Source organism: Jaculus jaculus, chromosome 7 (genome assembly GCF_020740685.1).
Source record: "Jaculus jaculus isolate mJacJac1 chromosome 7, mJacJac1.mat.Y.cur, whole genome shotgun sequence".
Taxonomy (NCBI): Eukaryota; Metazoa; Chordata; class Mammalia; order Rodentia; family Dipodidae; genus Jaculus; species Jaculus jaculus.
In genome coordinates, this window is record NC_059108.1 from 2721039 (window position 1) to 2739386 (window position 18348).

An 18348-nucleotide genomic window follows, 5' to 3' on the forward strand; every position below is an offset into this window, starting at 1 on the left:
AGGAAGAGTACGTCAAGCTGTGAGGGAGATGCGTGCAAAGTCCTGGATGCAGGGGCAAGCAGGGCATGGTGAAGAAGCAGGCACCAGACAGGGTGGCCTAGTTGTGAATGCTTGCCCAGCACATACAAGAACTTGGGTCCCATCTCCACCACCACTAAGAAATATGAAGAAGGGATGAATGTGGAGCACACACCTTTAACCCCTTCATTAGGGAGGCAGAAGTAAGAGGATCACCATGAGTACACGGCCACCCTGAGACTACAGAGTGAATTCCTGGGCTACAGCGCAACCCTACACTGAAAAACAAAAAGCAAAAAGAAAGAAAGTAAGTAAGTAAAATAAATACAAGGAAGAAAGAAAATGGAGGTTGGTAAGAGATGGGAGAGTGGCAGGGTGAGTTCACAGAGGATTCTGGAGTGTGGTCTGCGTGGTCAGATCCCACAGAGGTCACGGGCCATAGACAGGAGCATGCCACCTAGTCAGTTCATACCTATGGACAAAAAGTCTTGGAAGTAGAATAGGACAACTCAGTAGGAGAAGCAGATTAGGTAAAATGACAAATGTCACTCACGTTTCAGCTGTGCACAAGTAATAAGATCACAGGACTTGGTCTAAAGGATCTAGGGTGGTCGGTGTGTCCCTGCACTCCAGTAATCCCAGCACTCCAGAGACTGAGGAAGTTTTGTTCACAAGCAGCTTCCTGAGTTTTTTTCTCTACCTAGATAAAGATTGAAGGTAAAGGGTGGAAAGGTGGTTCAGCAGTTAAAGGCACTTGCTTTGTAAAGCCTGATGGCCTGGGTAAGATTCCCCAGTAGCCACGTAAAGCCAGACAAAGTGGTAATGTGTTTGGAGTTCATTTGCAGGAGTAGGAGCCGTAGTGTACCCATGCTCTCTCTCTCTCTCTCTCTCTCTCTCTCTCTCTCTCTCTCTCTCTCTCTCTTCTATCAAATAAGTAGTAATAATAATAATAATAATAATAATAATAATAATAATAAAAGGCCAGGTGTGATCGTACATGCCTTTAAGCCCAACGCTAGGGAGCCAGAGATAGGAGGATCGCAGTGAGTTTGAGGTCAAGTCAGCCTGTGTACAGCAAGACTATATACATCAGGAAAAAAGAGAGAGAGAGAGAGAGAGGAGAAAACAGAAAGAGAAAGAAGGTGAGTGTGGTGACTCATGCCTTCAATCCCAGCACTCAGGAGGCAGAAGTAAGAGGATTGCACTGAGTTTGAGACCACCCTGGGACTACAGAGTGACAGAGTGAGTTTCAGGTCAGCTTGAGCTAGAGTGAGACACTACCTGAAAATAAAAAAGAAAGAAGGAACAAAGAGAGAGTGAGAGAGAGAGCGGATGGAAGGAAGGAAGGAGGGAAGGAAGGAGGGAAGGAAGGAAGGAAGGAAGGAAGGAAGGAAGGAAGGAAGGAAGGAAGGAAGGAAGGAAGGAAGGAAGGAAGCAAGGAAGCAAGGAAGCAAGGAAAGGAGGGAAAGAAATTGTGGCTTGACAAGGGCAGCTCCATTTCCCTCCACGTTGGGCAGCCGCAGGCAGGCGGGAGCAGCAGCAGCTGGTGTTCTCTAGTGTTCTGGTCCTCAGGGACATCCTGGCTACCCGAACCTTTACCCTACACGTGTCACAGTTCTTATGTAGGATGAGAAGTCAGGATTCCTTGGCCCTTGCCTATGGCTGGCCTTGCAATTTCCAGGAAGGCCCAGGTGTCAAAATCCCTCATCCCTCTACAATGCCCAGTGTTCCAGCTATTCTGCAGAGTTTAGAAGCTGGGATTCCTGAGCCCTTAACACCCACCAATGTTAACGTCTTGGTCCTGGGTGTGAGAATCGTATCTCTAAAATTTGGCAGCTCTCTGCAGCTAATGTGGAGAACAGGACCTGCGGTTTCTCTCCTCTGATTCCTGAAACTTTCTTCCTTTCTTAGTGTCTGCCATTTCTGTTCCACCCCCTTCCGGACCTGGCCGCCTCCCCCCCTGGTTCAGTGGCTCCTTCACCTGAAGAAGCAGGTCAGCCTTTCCCCTGGGGCTGCTCCTGAGCTGCCACTGCTCTTTCTTTCTCCCTGTCACTGAAAATAGACAAGACCACTCAAGAGAAGAAGTTTTAAAAAAATATTTTATTTTTCCTATGTATTTATTTATTATTTATTTTGAGAAAGGGGGAGAGTGAGACAGAAAGAGATATATATATACAGAAAGAATGGGTGTCTCATGACCTCCAGCTGCTGCAACTGAACTCCAGACAAAAGTACCACCTTGTGCATCTGGATTATGCAGGTCCTGGGGAGGTGAACCTTGGTCCCTTGGCTTTGCAAAAAAGTGCCTTAACTGCTAAGCCATCTGTCCAGCCTAAGAGAAAACTTTTGAAAAATACTTTATTATTTATTTGTTAGCAAGCAGAGAAAGATAGAGAGGATGTGCATGCCAGGGCCTCCAGCTACTGCATCCTCCAGGGACATGTGCCATTTTGTGCATCTGGCAAGGGCAAACTGGCTAGAACACCCATAAGCTTGCCACCAACAATACACTGTCTCCTAGAAGTGTTAATATCTAAATCTCCATCAGCTGGGAACCTAGCATTCAGAACACCTAAGTTTATGAGGGACACATGCATCAAACCACCATACTTTGTGAGAGTATCTTGGCACACCTTGGGGTGCTCTGGTAGGGACTGGGCAGAATCTCATGATACCTGCTCAAACCCAGAAGCTATTGCAAACAAGGCTGCAGGAAGTGTCCCATGAGCCATAAGTGGGCTTGAGGTCTTTTGACACCTGGCTCCTCACCAGCTTCCTGACCCTGTCTTTGCAGGAGAAAATGTATTCCAGTGCTTATTAGTGGACGTGGCTTTGCAGAGAGACCCAAGGAAATCATTCGCCTGATCACTACATAGGCTGAGCAACCCACATTGCCCAGTGTCTCCATGCATGATTCTAGCAATAAAGTCCTTATAAATAACTTGGCAATATTGACTCCTTGGACTAGAGACAGGACGCTGTGGTCAGAGCTATGGCAGGGACTCCAGTGGGACGTCCAACTGCCACTGCTGCATTGTAATGCTGTCATCATTGTTTCTCCACTGAATTCACTGGGTGCAATGGGGAGACCACAGTCACCACAGCCAGTGTCCGCTCAGTTCCATGGACTAAGAGACATAGATCACACACATCCCTCCCCAGATTTTACCCCTCATGTACCTGGAAAGATGGGAGTAACCCTCTTGTAGCTGGGGGAGCTCAGAGACATGGCGGCTGCCAGAGACCACGTAGGTTCTGGGCAGCAGAGTCTGCTTCTTCTGCCCACTGCCATGAACGCAGACTTGCTGTGCAGCGACGCCTGTACCATAATGCCTCTCTGGGCCTCTGAGTCCCACTTACATGGAGGAAAGACTCTCCTATCTGCAGTGAGGCTTGGAGCACCTAGTAAGACAGAAAGAACAGGGCACCCAGGCACAAGTGCTGGGCCTGGCTGGACCCAAGAAATCCAGTCTCAGGCCTCAGTTTATCCTAATGCAAACCACCAAGTTGTGGGCTATTCTTGTTTTCCATTGGGTGTTCACATAGAGGATCCGGGTCCTAGAGCATCAGAGCCCCTCCTATAACTCTGGCCTATGGCCACGACTGCATGGTCCTTTCTCAGACCTGCACCCATGAGCTGCTCGTGGTCTGTCCTCAGGCCATCCTTGGTCTTCCAGCTCCATCACTGAGAGCTGTCAAGATGAGAGTCGGCTCCACGCCTGGTTCCTTGTGCTGTAGAGTCTACGGGTGAGGGCACAGGCAGCAGTGTTGGGGCTTCTCTCGGTGTGGGGCACAGCCAGAGGAGGACTGGGACTTGCCCTTCTTTACGTGGTTGGACATGAAGCTGGGCGCTCAAAAACATGCATGTCATGTTGGGCGTGGTGGAGCACACCTTTAATCCCAGCAGTCACAGGTATGTGAGTTTGAGGCCAGCTTGAGTCTACATAGTGAATTCCAGGTCACTGGACTAGAGCAGGACTCTACCTCAAAACCAGCAACAGCAGGAAGCTACATGTAGTCATTTGAAGGCCCCCTCTGCTAAGCCTCAGGTGAGAGCCTCTTGGATGCATTACAACATGGTAGAGGAACAGAGATGGCACTGCCACAGGGCCCCGTAATGTGTGGGGTGTTCTCGCTTGAGGACAACTCACCCTCAGCCGAGTTAATCCCTCCATACACCAGGAGCTTGGGCCAACATCCCCCAGGACCTCATCACCACCCAATTGCCTCTCTTCTTAAAGGTCCCCTCCCTCTCACATCATCACACTAGGGACCTGGCTACCAGCATATGAACCTTGGGAACACACTGAGACCATATTCAAACCAAACAACACAGGAAAAGACTACCAACCCCAGAGCCATGACTTGGACCCCTGCTCCAACTCCCAGGGTCTGGCTCGAGGCTGCGTCTGAAATGAGGGACTGCCACTTCTCTGGGTGCTAAGGGAGCACAGAGGGATTGAAGAAGCTGGGGTCAGACTCTTCACCCCACACGTGGGACCCAGCAGAGCTGTTTCAGCACACCTCATCCTACAGACTGAAACGGTCTAGGGCTTCTATGCTGGCGTGTGGTTCAGTAGCACCGCAGCTGCCCAGCATGCACAAAGCTCTCATTGCATCCCAGCTCTGCAAAACCAATAGTGCTCCAAGGCTTCTAAAGGGAGAGCAGGCCCCAGATGCACCGGGTGGGCTGGTCTCACTGTGACTTGGGTAAGGCTCCCTTGGCAGGCAGTGCGTGCACAGGCGTTGGAGTGCCTGGGGCAAAGCTGAGAGGGACATGAGTGATGGCAGTTTGTCCTCATGGAGGACCGCACGTCCCTTGGCTGCTGTACACCTTGCACAGAGCTGACCAATCTAAGGTGACATTTTGATAGTCCCGGTGCCCTGCCCCCATTCCCTTCCCCAAACCACTGGAGGAGGAACAACCAGGGCTGGAACAGAACCAGGATGGGGTCAGATCAGAAGCTCTTCCACATCTTTTCTGTCTGGCATCCAGGCCAACGTTCAGGTGACAGGCCAACCGTGTGTGGCTTTGATTTTTTTTCTAGTTGCTTATTTTAGTAAGTCTCTTTGTGTGTATAATATTATCATAATGATTATATGTACATACATACAGATATATATAATCTACTGTGCATGTGTATGGGCATACCACATGCTTGCCAAGGCATGCATGGATCTGAGGACAGCCTTGTGGTGTTTCTCCTCTCATACCTTCCTTTTTATTTATTTATTTATTTATTTATTTATTTATTTATTTATTTATTTATTTGTGTGTGTGTGTGTGTGTGTGTGTGTGTGTGTGTGTGTGTGTGGTAGGGTCTCACTCTAGCCAAGCTGACCTGGAATTCACTGCGTAGCCTCAGGCTGGCCTCCAACTCACAGTGATCTTCTGACCTCTGCCTCCCAAGCCTATGTTAAAGGCATAAATCTTCATGCCCGCCCCTCCCCTTTTAATGTGCACGTGTATAGAGTATTATGGTGTTGTGCAGATCTGTGCATGCCTGTGGAGGCCAGAGGACAACTTTGTGTGCCCATCTCTATTGCTCCAAGGACTTCCTAAGACAGGGCATCTCCCTCAACATAAATTTGCCATTCTTTCAGTCAGAAAGTCATGGCAATTCTCTGGTCTCTGGTCTCCATGGTCTGGGGTTACAGAGGTGCATGACCATGTCCAACTACTTTTTTTTGAGTTAGGGGCTTGCTCTATCCCGGGGATGACCTGAAATTCACTATGTAGTCTCAGGTTGGCCCAGAACTCACAGTGATGATCCTCTGACCTCGGCCTCCTGAGTGCTGGGATTAAAAGCATGTGCCATACAGCCCAGCTTAGTTTTTATATTTTTTTAGCTTTTTATGTAGGTTCTGGAGTTGGCCTTGAGCCATCTCAGGCCCTCCAGCCCCTCATGCTTCAGCAGCAAGTACTCTTGACTGCAGAGCCATCTCCTCAGCCCCATGTGTGCCTGTTTATTTCTTACTTTTGTTTTCTTTGTAGTGTTTTGAGGTTGGGTCTTACTCTAGTCCAGGCTGACCTGGAATTCACTATGTAGTCTCACGGTGACCCTGATCTCACAACGATCCTTCTTCCTCCGCCTCCCAGGTGCTGGGATTAAAGGCATGTGCCACCATGCCCAGCTGTGTGTGGGTCTCTTGGTGGGAACACAAACGAACTCAGTGACCCAAGTCCACCTCTCTATGAAGGGATGAAAGAAACCTAATCAATGAGGCACCAACTAGGGGCTATGGTGCAAGTGTGCAATCCAAGCACATTGAGATGCTGGGGCAGGAGGTGCATAAATTCAAGATCTACCTGGCACAAAGCTTGAATCTATAGCAAGATCCGGTCTCAAAAATAAAAATAGGGCTGAAAAGATGGCTCAGCAGTTAAGGCATTTGCTTGCAAAGCCTAACAACCTGAGTCAGATTTCCCAGTACCCATGTAAAGCCAAATGCACAATGTGGCACGTGTATCTGGAGTTTGTTTGCAGTGGCTAGACACTTTGTCACACCACCTCTGTATCTCTCTCCTTGCAAATATTTAAATAAATAAAACAATTTTAACAAAACAATATGGAAGAGGTGTGGGACCCAAGGCATGGTGGCATACACCTTTAATCTCAGCACTTGGGAAGCAAAGGTAGGAGGATTGCCATGAGTTTGGGGCCATTCTGGGACTACACAGTGAGTTTGAAGCCAGCCTGGGCTAGAGACCTTACATGAAAAAAGAAATCAAAAAAAGAAAAGAAGTAGAGATATTTCTCTGTTAAACTAGAGCGTGTGTCTCACAGGCCTCTGGGATCGGTTTGTGGAAGAATGTATGAAGACTGAGAATGGGGACTGTGTACCACTTACTTTCCTTTGATGCTGCTCTGCATTTTTTTCTTCTTTGGTGGGGGCAAGGGCACTAGGGGCATCCAACAACCCACCGCCTCATGCCTGCTAGGCAATCAACCATCACTGAGCTACGTATAGAGCCCTGCTCTGACAGTTTAATCAGAGAATGAGGACTGTTTTATAAACTGTTTCCTTTGCTCATTTTCTAGGCTATGCTAAAATTTAATAATATATAAAGCACCTGGAAAATGGCAAAGTGTTCTGAAAATGTCAAAATGTAAATAGTTTTACTTATTTCTTCAAGTTTGTTTTATCAATTAATTTTCTAATTTTCTACTGTTTAAATTGTTTTATTTGCTGTATCCATTTTACAATAACCTCATAAATGTTTTACAAACAGCAGAGCACATATAAGTTAGTAAAAAATTGTAAGTCAGTTGTTTTCTTTTCTCACCCACACAAATTCTCACTGAAAAGTATCTGTATCATAAGAGGGAGCCCAATTTAAAACAAAAAAAAAACAAAAAATCCCATTCTTACTAGGTAAAGAAATTGTTCAGTAATCATTCACTTATGCACACACATCCTATGTATTTTCTCACGGTCAACAAACTGATTTAAATGGTTCAAGTTATCCCACCATTTAAAGAGAAAAGTATCTACAATAATTTTAAACCATGGAGTTAACTTAATTTCACCATTGGCTGCTTTTTTCATAATTTCTTTCAGTTCTTCCTTTGACACATAGCAATAGCTTTTGATCTCATTGGGATCTGGATTCAAGGTTACATTCTTCCTCAAAAATAAAATATAATCAATTTCATGTTCACCCCAGATACCATCTGATTGTGCCTCGTCGTAAATTCGCGTTAAGTACTTCATTTCATCTGGATGAACCTCTCCCAAGGGTACTCGCAGTTCAGCTTTTAAACGCCTCTGTGTGCTCCTCTTACATCGTTTTCTTCAAGCTCGCCTGGATGACTACAGCAACTGTTGGTAAAACAACCTGGAAAGGTAATGTTAGCATCTTATCTCTGCTGTAGCAAAAGCTTATTTTCAGTGTTAAATAAAAAGACACTGAAAGCTCGACGGAATAATCCTTTGTCAGTGTTTTCATTTAGATGACAATTCTTCTTGGTGTCAGCCCCAATTTTATTGTCATTTTCATCAGTCAGAATACACATCTCTGCCAGAAGTTGAACTTGCTGCTCATCAAGATGGTTGGTATTTATTTCAGGCACTGTGACAAAATGTCTGATCTGTCCTACAATAGCATTGTCGAACAGAAGTGAAGCGCTGCACCCTGCTGAGCGCTTCCCGGGCCCTCACCCAGACCTAGCGCGCATGGTTGGTCCCTTCATTCCCGGTATTATTGTTTTTTATGTGAAGGGTGCAAGGAAGTTGTGAGTGAGCAAGAACAGCTTGAAGCCCTGTAGGTACTTTTTCTTATCAGTCACATCTATTTCCATATCTTCACTCCCACACCACAGACTATCAGCTCTCCTGTTGGCTCATCCTGTGTTCCATTCCCCCATGTGTTCTTTTCATAGTGTCTCCTTCCATCAAAACAATTCCTTAAATTTCAACATTAATATTTTGATGTGTTTTTTAGCAGTTGATGACATTCAGGGATGTGGCTGTAGACTTCTCTGGAAGAGGGGAAGTGTCTGAACCAGGAGCATAGAAATTTGTACACAGACATAATTCTGAAAAACTACAGACACCTGGTCCCAGTGTTTAAGATTTAATCCTAGGGCTGGAGAGATGGCTTAGCGGTTAAGCGCTTGCCTGTGAAGCCTAAGGACCCTGGTTCGAGGCTCAGTTCCCCAGGTCCCACGTTAGCCAGATGCACAAGGGGGCGCACGCATCTGGAGTTCGTTTGCAGAGGCTGGAAGCCCTGGCGCGCCCATTCTCTCTCTCTCCCTCTATCTGTCTTTCTCTCTGTGTCTGTCTCTCTCAAATAAATAAATAAATAAATAAATAAATAAATAAATAAAATTTAAGATTTAATCCTAGAACTCCAGCATCAAATACTTAGTTCTTTTTCAGAAATGTAGGGGGAATTTTTGTGAAATTTTGTTTCACAGAGTTAGCAGAACTCATCATCATTAAGGTTTTCCATGTTCCTTATACCCCAAAAACACTTTGTGGTTTTACTTAACCTGCCTATGATTGTCTCTCTTCCTTAATAACCAAGGAAACAGGTGGTAATTTTGGAGCTCTCACTCATGTGGTAATTTCCTGTATTTTATCTTCTGGATAGGTCTTTACATTTATCAACAACATGTGTTCTCCATATTGAGAAAGGACAACAGCCCAGGATGTTTATGAAGGATGAGAAGAGACTTTGCTCAGGTAACTGGGGGGTAACTTGCTCTGGGATCTGGTCATCATTAGCAATTATAGCACCATCGCTCAGGCAATGAGGCAAGAACTGTGTGACATGTCAGTCTGGGAAGAATATCCTTTCACATGATCCAAAGGCCTTGGACCATGGTGTGAGATTTTAAAAGAATCTTTCCAAATGAACTTTCTTTTTCCTCCAAACACCACTCTTTCTGTGCTCATTTGGCCTCCAATACAGAGATAAGTGCTATTCTTTTTTTCCCCAGGGTGCTATTTACTGGGTGGTTTAGATACATTTCTTGCCCCTCTCTGTAATTTTGATTTAGATATTTATAAATTTCTTCATCCCTTGCGTTTTTTAAATTTTATCTGCTTTCTCCTCCTTACTTGTATTTCCTAGATTCATTAATTAATCAATCATCGGTGATTCTTTTTTTAGTTTCAATTTATGTTTAAAAGAATTCATAAAGAATATACAATGGAGGGTTGGAGAGATGGCTTAGCGGTTAAGGGACATGCCTGTGAAGCCCAAGGACCACGTTTGATTCTCCAGGTCCCATATAAGCCAGGTATACATGCGTCTGGAGCTCGTTTACAGTGGCTACAGGCCCTAGCACACCCATTCTCACTCTCTGTCTCTCGCTCCCTCTCTCTGTGTCTAATAAATAAATAAAAATAAATTTTGAAAAACTGGAAAAAATGCACTGTAGTATGAAACTTCTTTTTCCTCTTCTGTGAATTTCTAAAGCATGGCCATAATTTTCACATAACAGGTTCTGCATTAAGTCATAATAGGCTGCTTAGTTGAAAATCTGGGTAGTAGCTGAATTTTCTACCCAACGTGAACACGAGGTAGAATCAAAGGTTGCGGATGAATGAAGCAACAAGAGAATGGGATATGCTGAAGGACAATCAATGTATTACCTCATTCTCCATCCCCCACTTTCAGCTCAAGTGATGGTGATGGTTATTATGTAATTATACAGCACTCACTCTGCCAGGTGCTTTCCAGAAACAATGTAATATTCTCAGTCTTGTTAACAAACTTCTGATATATTTTATTCTTAGTTGTTATGCTGAAAAGTCAAAGCACTGTCAAGATGAGTAATTTCTTTTTTTTTTTCTTTTGGTTATTTGAAGTACAGTCTCACTCTAGCCCAGGCTGACCTGGAATTCACTATGTAGTCTCAGGGTGGCCTTGAACTCCCGGTGATCCTCCTACCTCTGCCTCCCGAGTGCCGGGATTAAAGGCGTGCACCACCATGCCCGGCTAAGATCAGTAACTTCTTTATCACAAAAACAGTTTTTGGGCTGGAGATATTGCTCAGCGGTTAAGCCACTTGCCTCCAGAGCCTAACAACTGGGGTTTGATTACCCAGTACCCACATAAGCCAAAGGCACAAAGTGGCGCGTGTATCTACAGTTCATTTGCAGTGCCTAGAGGCACTCGTATGCTCAAACACACACACACACACTTTCTCTCTATCTCTATCTCTCTCTCCATATATATAAACCTATTTACAACTGAATAATTTTTAACATTATATTTGTTTATTTGAGAGAGAGGGAGAGGGAGAGAAAATGGCTGCACGAGGGCCTCTAACCATTTGCAAGTGAACTCCAGATGCATGTGCCACCTTGTGCATCTGGCTTACATGAGTTCTGGAGAATCAAGCCTGGGTTCTTTGCATTTGAAGGCAAGTGCCTTAACTGCTAAGACATCTCTGCAGTCCAAATATATATACTTGGTCTTTTAAGGTAGCTATACAGCCCAGTCAAGGCTGACCTGGAATTCACTATGTAGTCTCAGGGTGGCCTTTTACTCATGGTTGGCATCAGAAAATTCATACTATTGATAAATTGCACAACTGTGACAAATTGAAGTAGACTTTTCTTCTGGCCAAGACCACACTCAATATCCACTAATTCATACTTGTGAGGAAATCTATGAAGATAATGGATGTGGAAAAACTGTTCTTCATGATCCAGAACTTACTAATATCAGAAAGTACGCAATGATTAAAAAAAAAACAAAAAAAAAAAAACATATGAGCATAAGGAATGTGGAAAGTCATAAATTTGCTGTCAGGAAATTTTTAAGAGAACTCAAAGTGGAGAGAAATCTTTAAAATGTAAGGAATGTGGATAGGATTTTAATTTTAGGTCAGAATGTACTCGACATCAGAAACTTCATACTGGAGGAAAGCCCTTTGAATGTAAGGAATGTGGAAAAGCCGTTAGTTGTGGTTCAAACCTTGTTGTCATTATAGAATTCACACTGCTGAGAGACCCTATGGATGTAATGAGTGTAGAAAAGCCTTTACTCGAAAATCACAGCTTATTGCACATCAGAAAGCTCACACTGATCAAAACGCTTATATGTACGAGGACTGTGGGAAAGCTTTTATGCATGGCTCACATCAAGTTGCCATCAGAAAATTCATACTATTGATAAAATGAGTAAGTGTGACAAATGTGAAGTAGGCTTTTCTTCTGGCCCAGACCACACTCAATATCAGGCCATCACGCTTGTGGAAGAATCTATGACAATAAGGGATGTAGAACACCGTTCTTCCTGATCCAGAACTTATTCAAATCAGAAAGTTCACGATGATAAGAACACATATAAATGTAAGGAAGGTGGAAAGTCATCAGAAAATTCACACCAGTGAAAAATCACTTTATTGCAAAGATTGTTTAAAAAAACCCTTTAATTCTAGCTCAGATCAATGTAAATTAATTCATATTGGTGAAAACTTTATGAAGATAAGGAAGTGAGAAAATCATCTTCAAAATGTACTTGATACCAGTTGTACATCTGGCTTACATGGGTCGTGGGGTATCAAACCTGGGTCCTTTGGCTTCACAGGCAAATGGCTTAACCACTAAGCCATTTCTCCAGCCCTTATTTAGGTTTTTGAGTTGTGCATTGTTTTATTTTCTTTAAATTTTAAGAAATCTCTGTGCAGTTCCCAGATTACTGTGTGTGTTACCACATCAGAAGGAAAATCTCATTTTTGTGTCTCCAAACTTCTTTCCTAGTGTTGCAGTTTGAACATATGGCCCCCATAGACTCAGGTGTTTTTTTGTTTTTTTTTTTTAATATTTTATTTATTTATTTGAGAGCGACAGACACAGAGAGAAAGACAGAGGGAGAGAGAGAGAATGGGCGCGCCAGGGCTTCCAGCCTCTGCAAACGAACTCCAGACGCGTGCGCCCCTTGTGCATCTGGCTAACGTGGGACCTGGGGAACCGAGCCTTGAACCGGGGTCCTTAGGCTTCACAGGCGAGCGCTTAACCGCTAAGCCATCTCTCCAGCCCGACTCAGGTGTTTTATTAAAGCTTGAAACTTTGGTCTCCAGCTGCCCGGCTAGAGGAGGTGTCACTGGGGGTGGATCCTGGTGTCCAGCCCTCAAGTGTGTTGGGTGTGAATCTGTTCCTAACACAAAGGTATGCTGAGAACTCTCACTCCTGGGGTCCTGCTTCCTGCGGTTCCTTGCTGCTTATTGTCAGTTTTTGTTTTAACGATTTTTGGTGTTGCTGGCTGATGGTGGTTTCTCTCTGTGTTGTGTTCATGAATGGGAGGCAGCTTCTGCTGCCATAGAGGGAACTTCCTCTGGATCTGTAAGCAAAAAAAACAAAAAAAAACACAAAAAAACCTCTTCCTCCTATAAACTATGTCTGGTTTGGATGTTCATCTCAGCAACATGGAACTGTGTACAACACCCTAGGGGAGGTTTATTGGAACTTGACCAAGTTGAAGGGGACAGATTTAAATTCTGATCACCCTAGCACACTGATCTATGGAAGACGTGGTACACCCATTCTCTATCTGCCTTACTCTCTCAAGTAAATGAATAAATAAAATATTAAATATTTAAAAATATTTTAAAAAAGAAATGTGCAGGGTTCACTGTGCTGTTGGAAGGTTAGCTTAAGTGGTATAAGTATAGCATGTCTCGTGCTAGAGTCAGCAGTCAGAAGGGGACACTTCCCTGCTGACTTCATGATCACACTCAATATCACCACAAAAACTTGGAAGTGAAAAAGTTCAGTGGACTGCATTAACCCAGGAAAATATCATGAAGGAAATGAAATACGAGATTATCTTCTCCAAATCTAGCTTATTAAATCATTATTCTTTGTTGATCCAAAATGTAGATCTCAAGGAACTTGATAAACAGTAATGATTTAATCCATATCTTCTTCATGCCCCACTGGACGTCCTCACGGCTGTACTGAGTCTTGGAACACAGCCCTGGTTCTGTCCTCTGAGGAGCTCCTTTAATCATCCCTTTGATGTTGCCAAGTAACTTGCTGGGGACTCAGGGCTCCCTTTTGCGTGTTCATAGCCTCATTAGTAGAAGAATCTAGAAATGGAAAGCTCAGGGATGGTTTCAGTGCATTTTGAGAGAACAAGTGGGCAGGCAAGCTGTAAGTCAGCAGCAGCCCAGAGGAGAAAGACGGGCAGCAGAGAGAGAGCCATGCCTTTGGAAATGTCTGAGAGGAAGCAGACACTCCGCAGAGGAGGTCAGCAAGCATCTGCGTGGAGATGGGAAAAGGAAAAGTGAGAAGACCTCAAGGGTCAGAGCAAGCTTGCTTAGGAATGTAGCTGGTATCCAAAGAAAAAGAAGTTGTACTTTTTGCACTAGAACTCAGAAATGTAGGCAGGCAACAGCGTAAATCTATAAGCAACGCCAGGAAGAGCAGGTCAGGCTGTGAGGGAGATGCGTGCAGAGAGCTGGCTGCAGGGGCAAGCCGGGCATGGTGAAGAGGCAGGCGCCAGGCAGGGGGCGGCTTAGTGCGGAACGCTTGCCCAGCACGTATGAGGCCTTGGGCTCCATCACCAGCACCATTGAGAAACATGAGGAAGGAACGAGTGTGGTGGTGCACGCCTTTAATCCCATCACTTGGGAGGCAGAAGTAGGAGGATCACCATGAGAACAAGACCACCCTGAGACTACATAGTGAATTCCAGGTCAACCTGGGCTACAATATGACCCCCACCTTGAAAAACCAAAAAAGGAAGAAAGCGAGAAAGAAAAAAAAAATAAATATGAGGAAGGAAGAAAATGGAGGTTGGTAAGAGATGGGAGAGTGGCAGGGTGAGTTCACAGAGGATTCTGGAGTGTGGTCTGCGTGGTCAGATCCCACAGAGGTCACGGGCCATAGACAGGAGCATGCCACCTAGTCAGTTCATACCTATGGACAAAAAGTCTTGGAAGTAGAATAGGACAACTCAGTAGGAGAAGCAGATTAGGTAAAATGACAAATGTCACTCACGTTTCAGCTGTGCACAAGTAATAAGATCACAGGACTTGGTCTAAAGGATCTAGGGTGGTCGGTGTGTCCCTGCACTCCAGTAATCCCAGCACTCCAGAGACTAGGGAAGTTATGTTCATAAGCAGCTGTCTGAGGTCTTTGCTTTACAGATTGTGGGTAAAGCGTGGACAGGTGGTTCAGCAGTTAAAGGGACTTGCTTTGTAAAGCCTGATGGCCTGGGTAAGATTCCCCAGTAGCCATGTAAAGCCAGATATAAAAGGGATAATGTGTCTGGGTTCATTTGTAGGGACAGGAGCCCTAGTATACCCATACTTCTGCGCTCTCTCTCCCTCTCTCTCTCTTCTTTAAAATACGTAAAATAATAATAATAATAATAATGGCCAGGTGTGATGGTGAAGGCCTGGGTTTAAACCCAGCACTAAGGAGCCAGAGATAGGAGGATCACAGTGAGTTTGAGGTCACTCTAACATTACTTAGTGAACTCTAGGTCAGCCTGGGCTACAGCAAGATTCACCTTGGTAAAAAAGAGAGAAGCCGGGCGTGGTGGCGCACGCCTTTAATCCCAGCACTCGGGAGGCAGAGGTAGGAGGATCGCCATGAGTTCAAGGCCACCCTGAGATGACAGAGTTAATTCCAGGTCAGCCTGGACCAGAGTAAGACCCTACCTCGAAAAACCAAAAAAAAGAAAAAGAAAAAGAAAAAAGAGAGAAGAAAACAGAAATAGAAAGAAGGTGGGTGTGATGGCTCATGCCATTAATCCTAGCACTCAGAAGGCAGAAATAGGGGGATTGCTGTGAGTTTGAGGCCAGCCTAGGACTACAGAGTGACAGAGTGAATTCCAGGTCAATTTGGGCTAGACTGAGACATTACCTGCAAAGAAATAAGGAAGAAATGGAGAAGAAGAGAGAGAAAGAGAAAGAAATTGTGGCTTGACAAGGGCAGCTCCATTTCCCTTCTACATTGGCTCGCCCACAGGCAGGCGGGAGCAGCAGCAGCCGGTGTCCTCTAGTGTTCTGCTCCTCGGGGAGGTCCTGGCTATCAGGACCCTTAGCCCTACAAGTCACAGTTCTTATGTAGGCTGAGAAAGTCAGGATTCCTTAGCCCTTGCCTATGGCTGGCCTTGCAATTTCCAGGAAGGCCTAAGTGTCAAAATCCCTCAGCCCCTAACAACACCCAGTGTTCCAGCTCTTTACGGGGTTTAGAAGTTGGGAATCCTGAGCCCTTCACTCCCACCAGTGTTCATGCCTGGCCCTGGGTGTGAGACTCCTGTCTGTAAAACTTGGCAGCACCCTGCAGCTAGTGTGGAGAACAAGACCTGAAGTTTCTCTCCTCTGCCTCCTGAAACTTTCTTCCTTCTTTAGTGCCTGCCATCTCTGTTCCTCCCCCTTCTGGACCTGGCCGCCTCCCCCACTGGTTCAGTGGCTCCTTCACCTGAAGAAACAGGTCAGCCTTTCCCCTGGGGCTGCTCCTGAGCTGCCACCACTCTTTCTTTCTCCCTTTCACTGAAAATAGACAAGACCACTCAAGAGAAGACATTTTTAAAAAATATTTTATTTTACCTATGTATTCATTTATTATTTATTTCGAGAGAGAGAGACAAAGAGGTACATGGAGAAAGAATGGGTGCCATAGGCCTCTACCCGCTGCAAATGTACTCCAGATAAATATACTCCAGATAAATGTGCCACCTGGCTTATGTGGGTCCTGGGGAATTGAACTTTGGTCCCCATGGCTTTGCAGGAAAGCATCCTAACTGCTAAGACATCTGTGCAGCCCAAGAGAAACCTCTTGAAAAATTACTTATTTGTTAGCAAGCAGAGAGTTAGAGAGAACGTGCATGCCAGGGCCACTAGCTACTGCATACTCCAGATGCATGTGCTATTTTGTGCATCTGGCTTTCATGGGTACTGAGGAATTGAACTTGGGTCATTAGGCTTTTCAGGCAAGCACCTTAACCTCTAAGCAATCTCTATAGCCCAATAGAAGACTTTTTTTTGTTTTCTTCGAGGCAGGGTCTCTCTCTAGCCCAGGCCAACCTGGAATTCACTACGTAGTCTCAGGGTGACCTCAAACTCATGGAGATACTGATACTTTGCCTCCCAAGTGCTGAGATTAAAGGAGTGTGCCACCATGCCTGGCTAAGAGAAGCCTTTTATTGAGCCTGATGCTGTAATACCAAGGGAGATCCTACAGGAGAGAATCTCCCAGCTAAATAAGCACACCTCTGCAGCTGGAAGCCCTGGCGCGCCCACTCTCTCTCTCTCTCTCCCTCTATCTGTCTTTCTCTCTGTGTCTGTCGCTCTCAAATAAATAAATAAATAAATAAACAAACAAATAAAATTAAAAAAAAAACATAAAAACACTCAAAAAAGAACTTGAGGACAACTTGGGAAAATGGAAAGACCTCCCATGCTCCTGGATAGGCAGAATTAACATTGTGAAGATGACAATCCTACCAACAGCATTATATAGATGTAATGCAAGACCAATTAAAATCCTTACAGTGTTCTTCACAGAGATAGAAAAAAATGATCTCAAATTTCATATGGAAAGGCAGAAAGCCTCACATATCCAAACATATCCTCAGCAAAATAAATACCTCAGGTGGCATTACTATACCTGATCTAAAGCTATATTACAAAGCCATAGTAATAAAAACAGTATAGTACTGGCATAAAAACAGGAGTATAGACCAATGGAATAGACTTGAGGACCCAGACTTTGGGTCAAGCAACTATAGCTACTTTATATTCGACAAAGGCCTGAACAATATAGGTTGGAAAAAAGACAGCATCTTCAACAAATTGTGCTGGACAAACTGGATAACCATATGCAGGAAACTGAAACTTGATCCACACATTTCACCATGCACTACACTCAAATACAAATGGATCAAAGACCTCAATGTAAGACCAGAAACTCGAATACTACTGGAATAAAAGTTAGGAAGTACTTTACATGACATAGGAATGGAAAAAGACTTCCTGAACAAAACCCCAGTAGCTCACGATCTTAAACAGTCACTCAACCAATGGGATCACATGAAGCTGAAGAGTTTCTTTACAGACAAGCATACAATAATCAAAGCCAATATCTTACCCACAGAATGGGAGAAAATATTTGCAGGTTATCCAACTGATAGAGGCCTAATCTCTAGAATCTACAAAGAACTCAAAAATCTAAACAGTAAGAAGTCAAACACCCCACTCACAAAATGGGGCAAGAGATGAACAGACAGTTCACAGAGGAAGAAACACAAATGACAAACACACACTTAAGAAAATGTTCATCATCCCTAATCATCAGAGAAATGCAAATTAAAACAACGATGAGATTCCACCTTACCCCAATAAGGATAGCAAACATCAAAAAACCAAACGAAAATAAATGCTGGCGAGGATGTGGAGAAGTAGGAACACTCATCCACTGTTGGTGGGAATGTAGGATGATACAACCACTTTGGAAAGCAATCTGTCCTTTTTCATTTTGAATTTTGTTAATTTGAAAGCAATATGGAGACTCCTGAAAAAGCTGACTATAGAGATACCAACAGACCCAGTTATTCCCTTACTGGGCATCTACCCTAAAACCGTCAAACCACAGGCCAGAGAGATTTGCTCAACCATGTTTGTAGCAGCTCAATTGGTAATAGCTAAGAGCTGGAGTCGATCCAGATGTCCATCACTAGAAGAATGGATAACTAAGATGTGGTATATCTACACAATGGAATTCTATACAGCAGTAAGAAAAAAATGACACAAAGAAATTTGAGGAAAAATGGTTGAACCTGGAACAGATCATTCTCAGTGAACTTAGCCAATCACAGAAAAAAAATCACCACATAGTCTCACTCATCTATAGCACCTA

General features: G+C 44.3%; 1 protein-coding gene and 1 pseudogene across 1 annotated transcript in view; one reads left to right on the top strand and one right to left on the bottom strand.

Moving 5' to 3' along the window:
• Positions 1 to 11658, top strand: part of Znf599 (zinc finger protein 599) — a 49657-nt gene extending 37999 nt beyond the window's left edge. Inside the window, 1 exon segment of the mRNA XM_012949056.2 lies at positions 11472 to 11658. Coding sequence (XP_012804510.2) covers positions 11472 to 11658 — 187 coding nt within the window.
• LOC105944106 lies at positions 7420 to 11180 on the bottom strand (annotated as a pseudogene).
• Positions 11659 to 18348: the final 6690 nt, after the last annotated feature.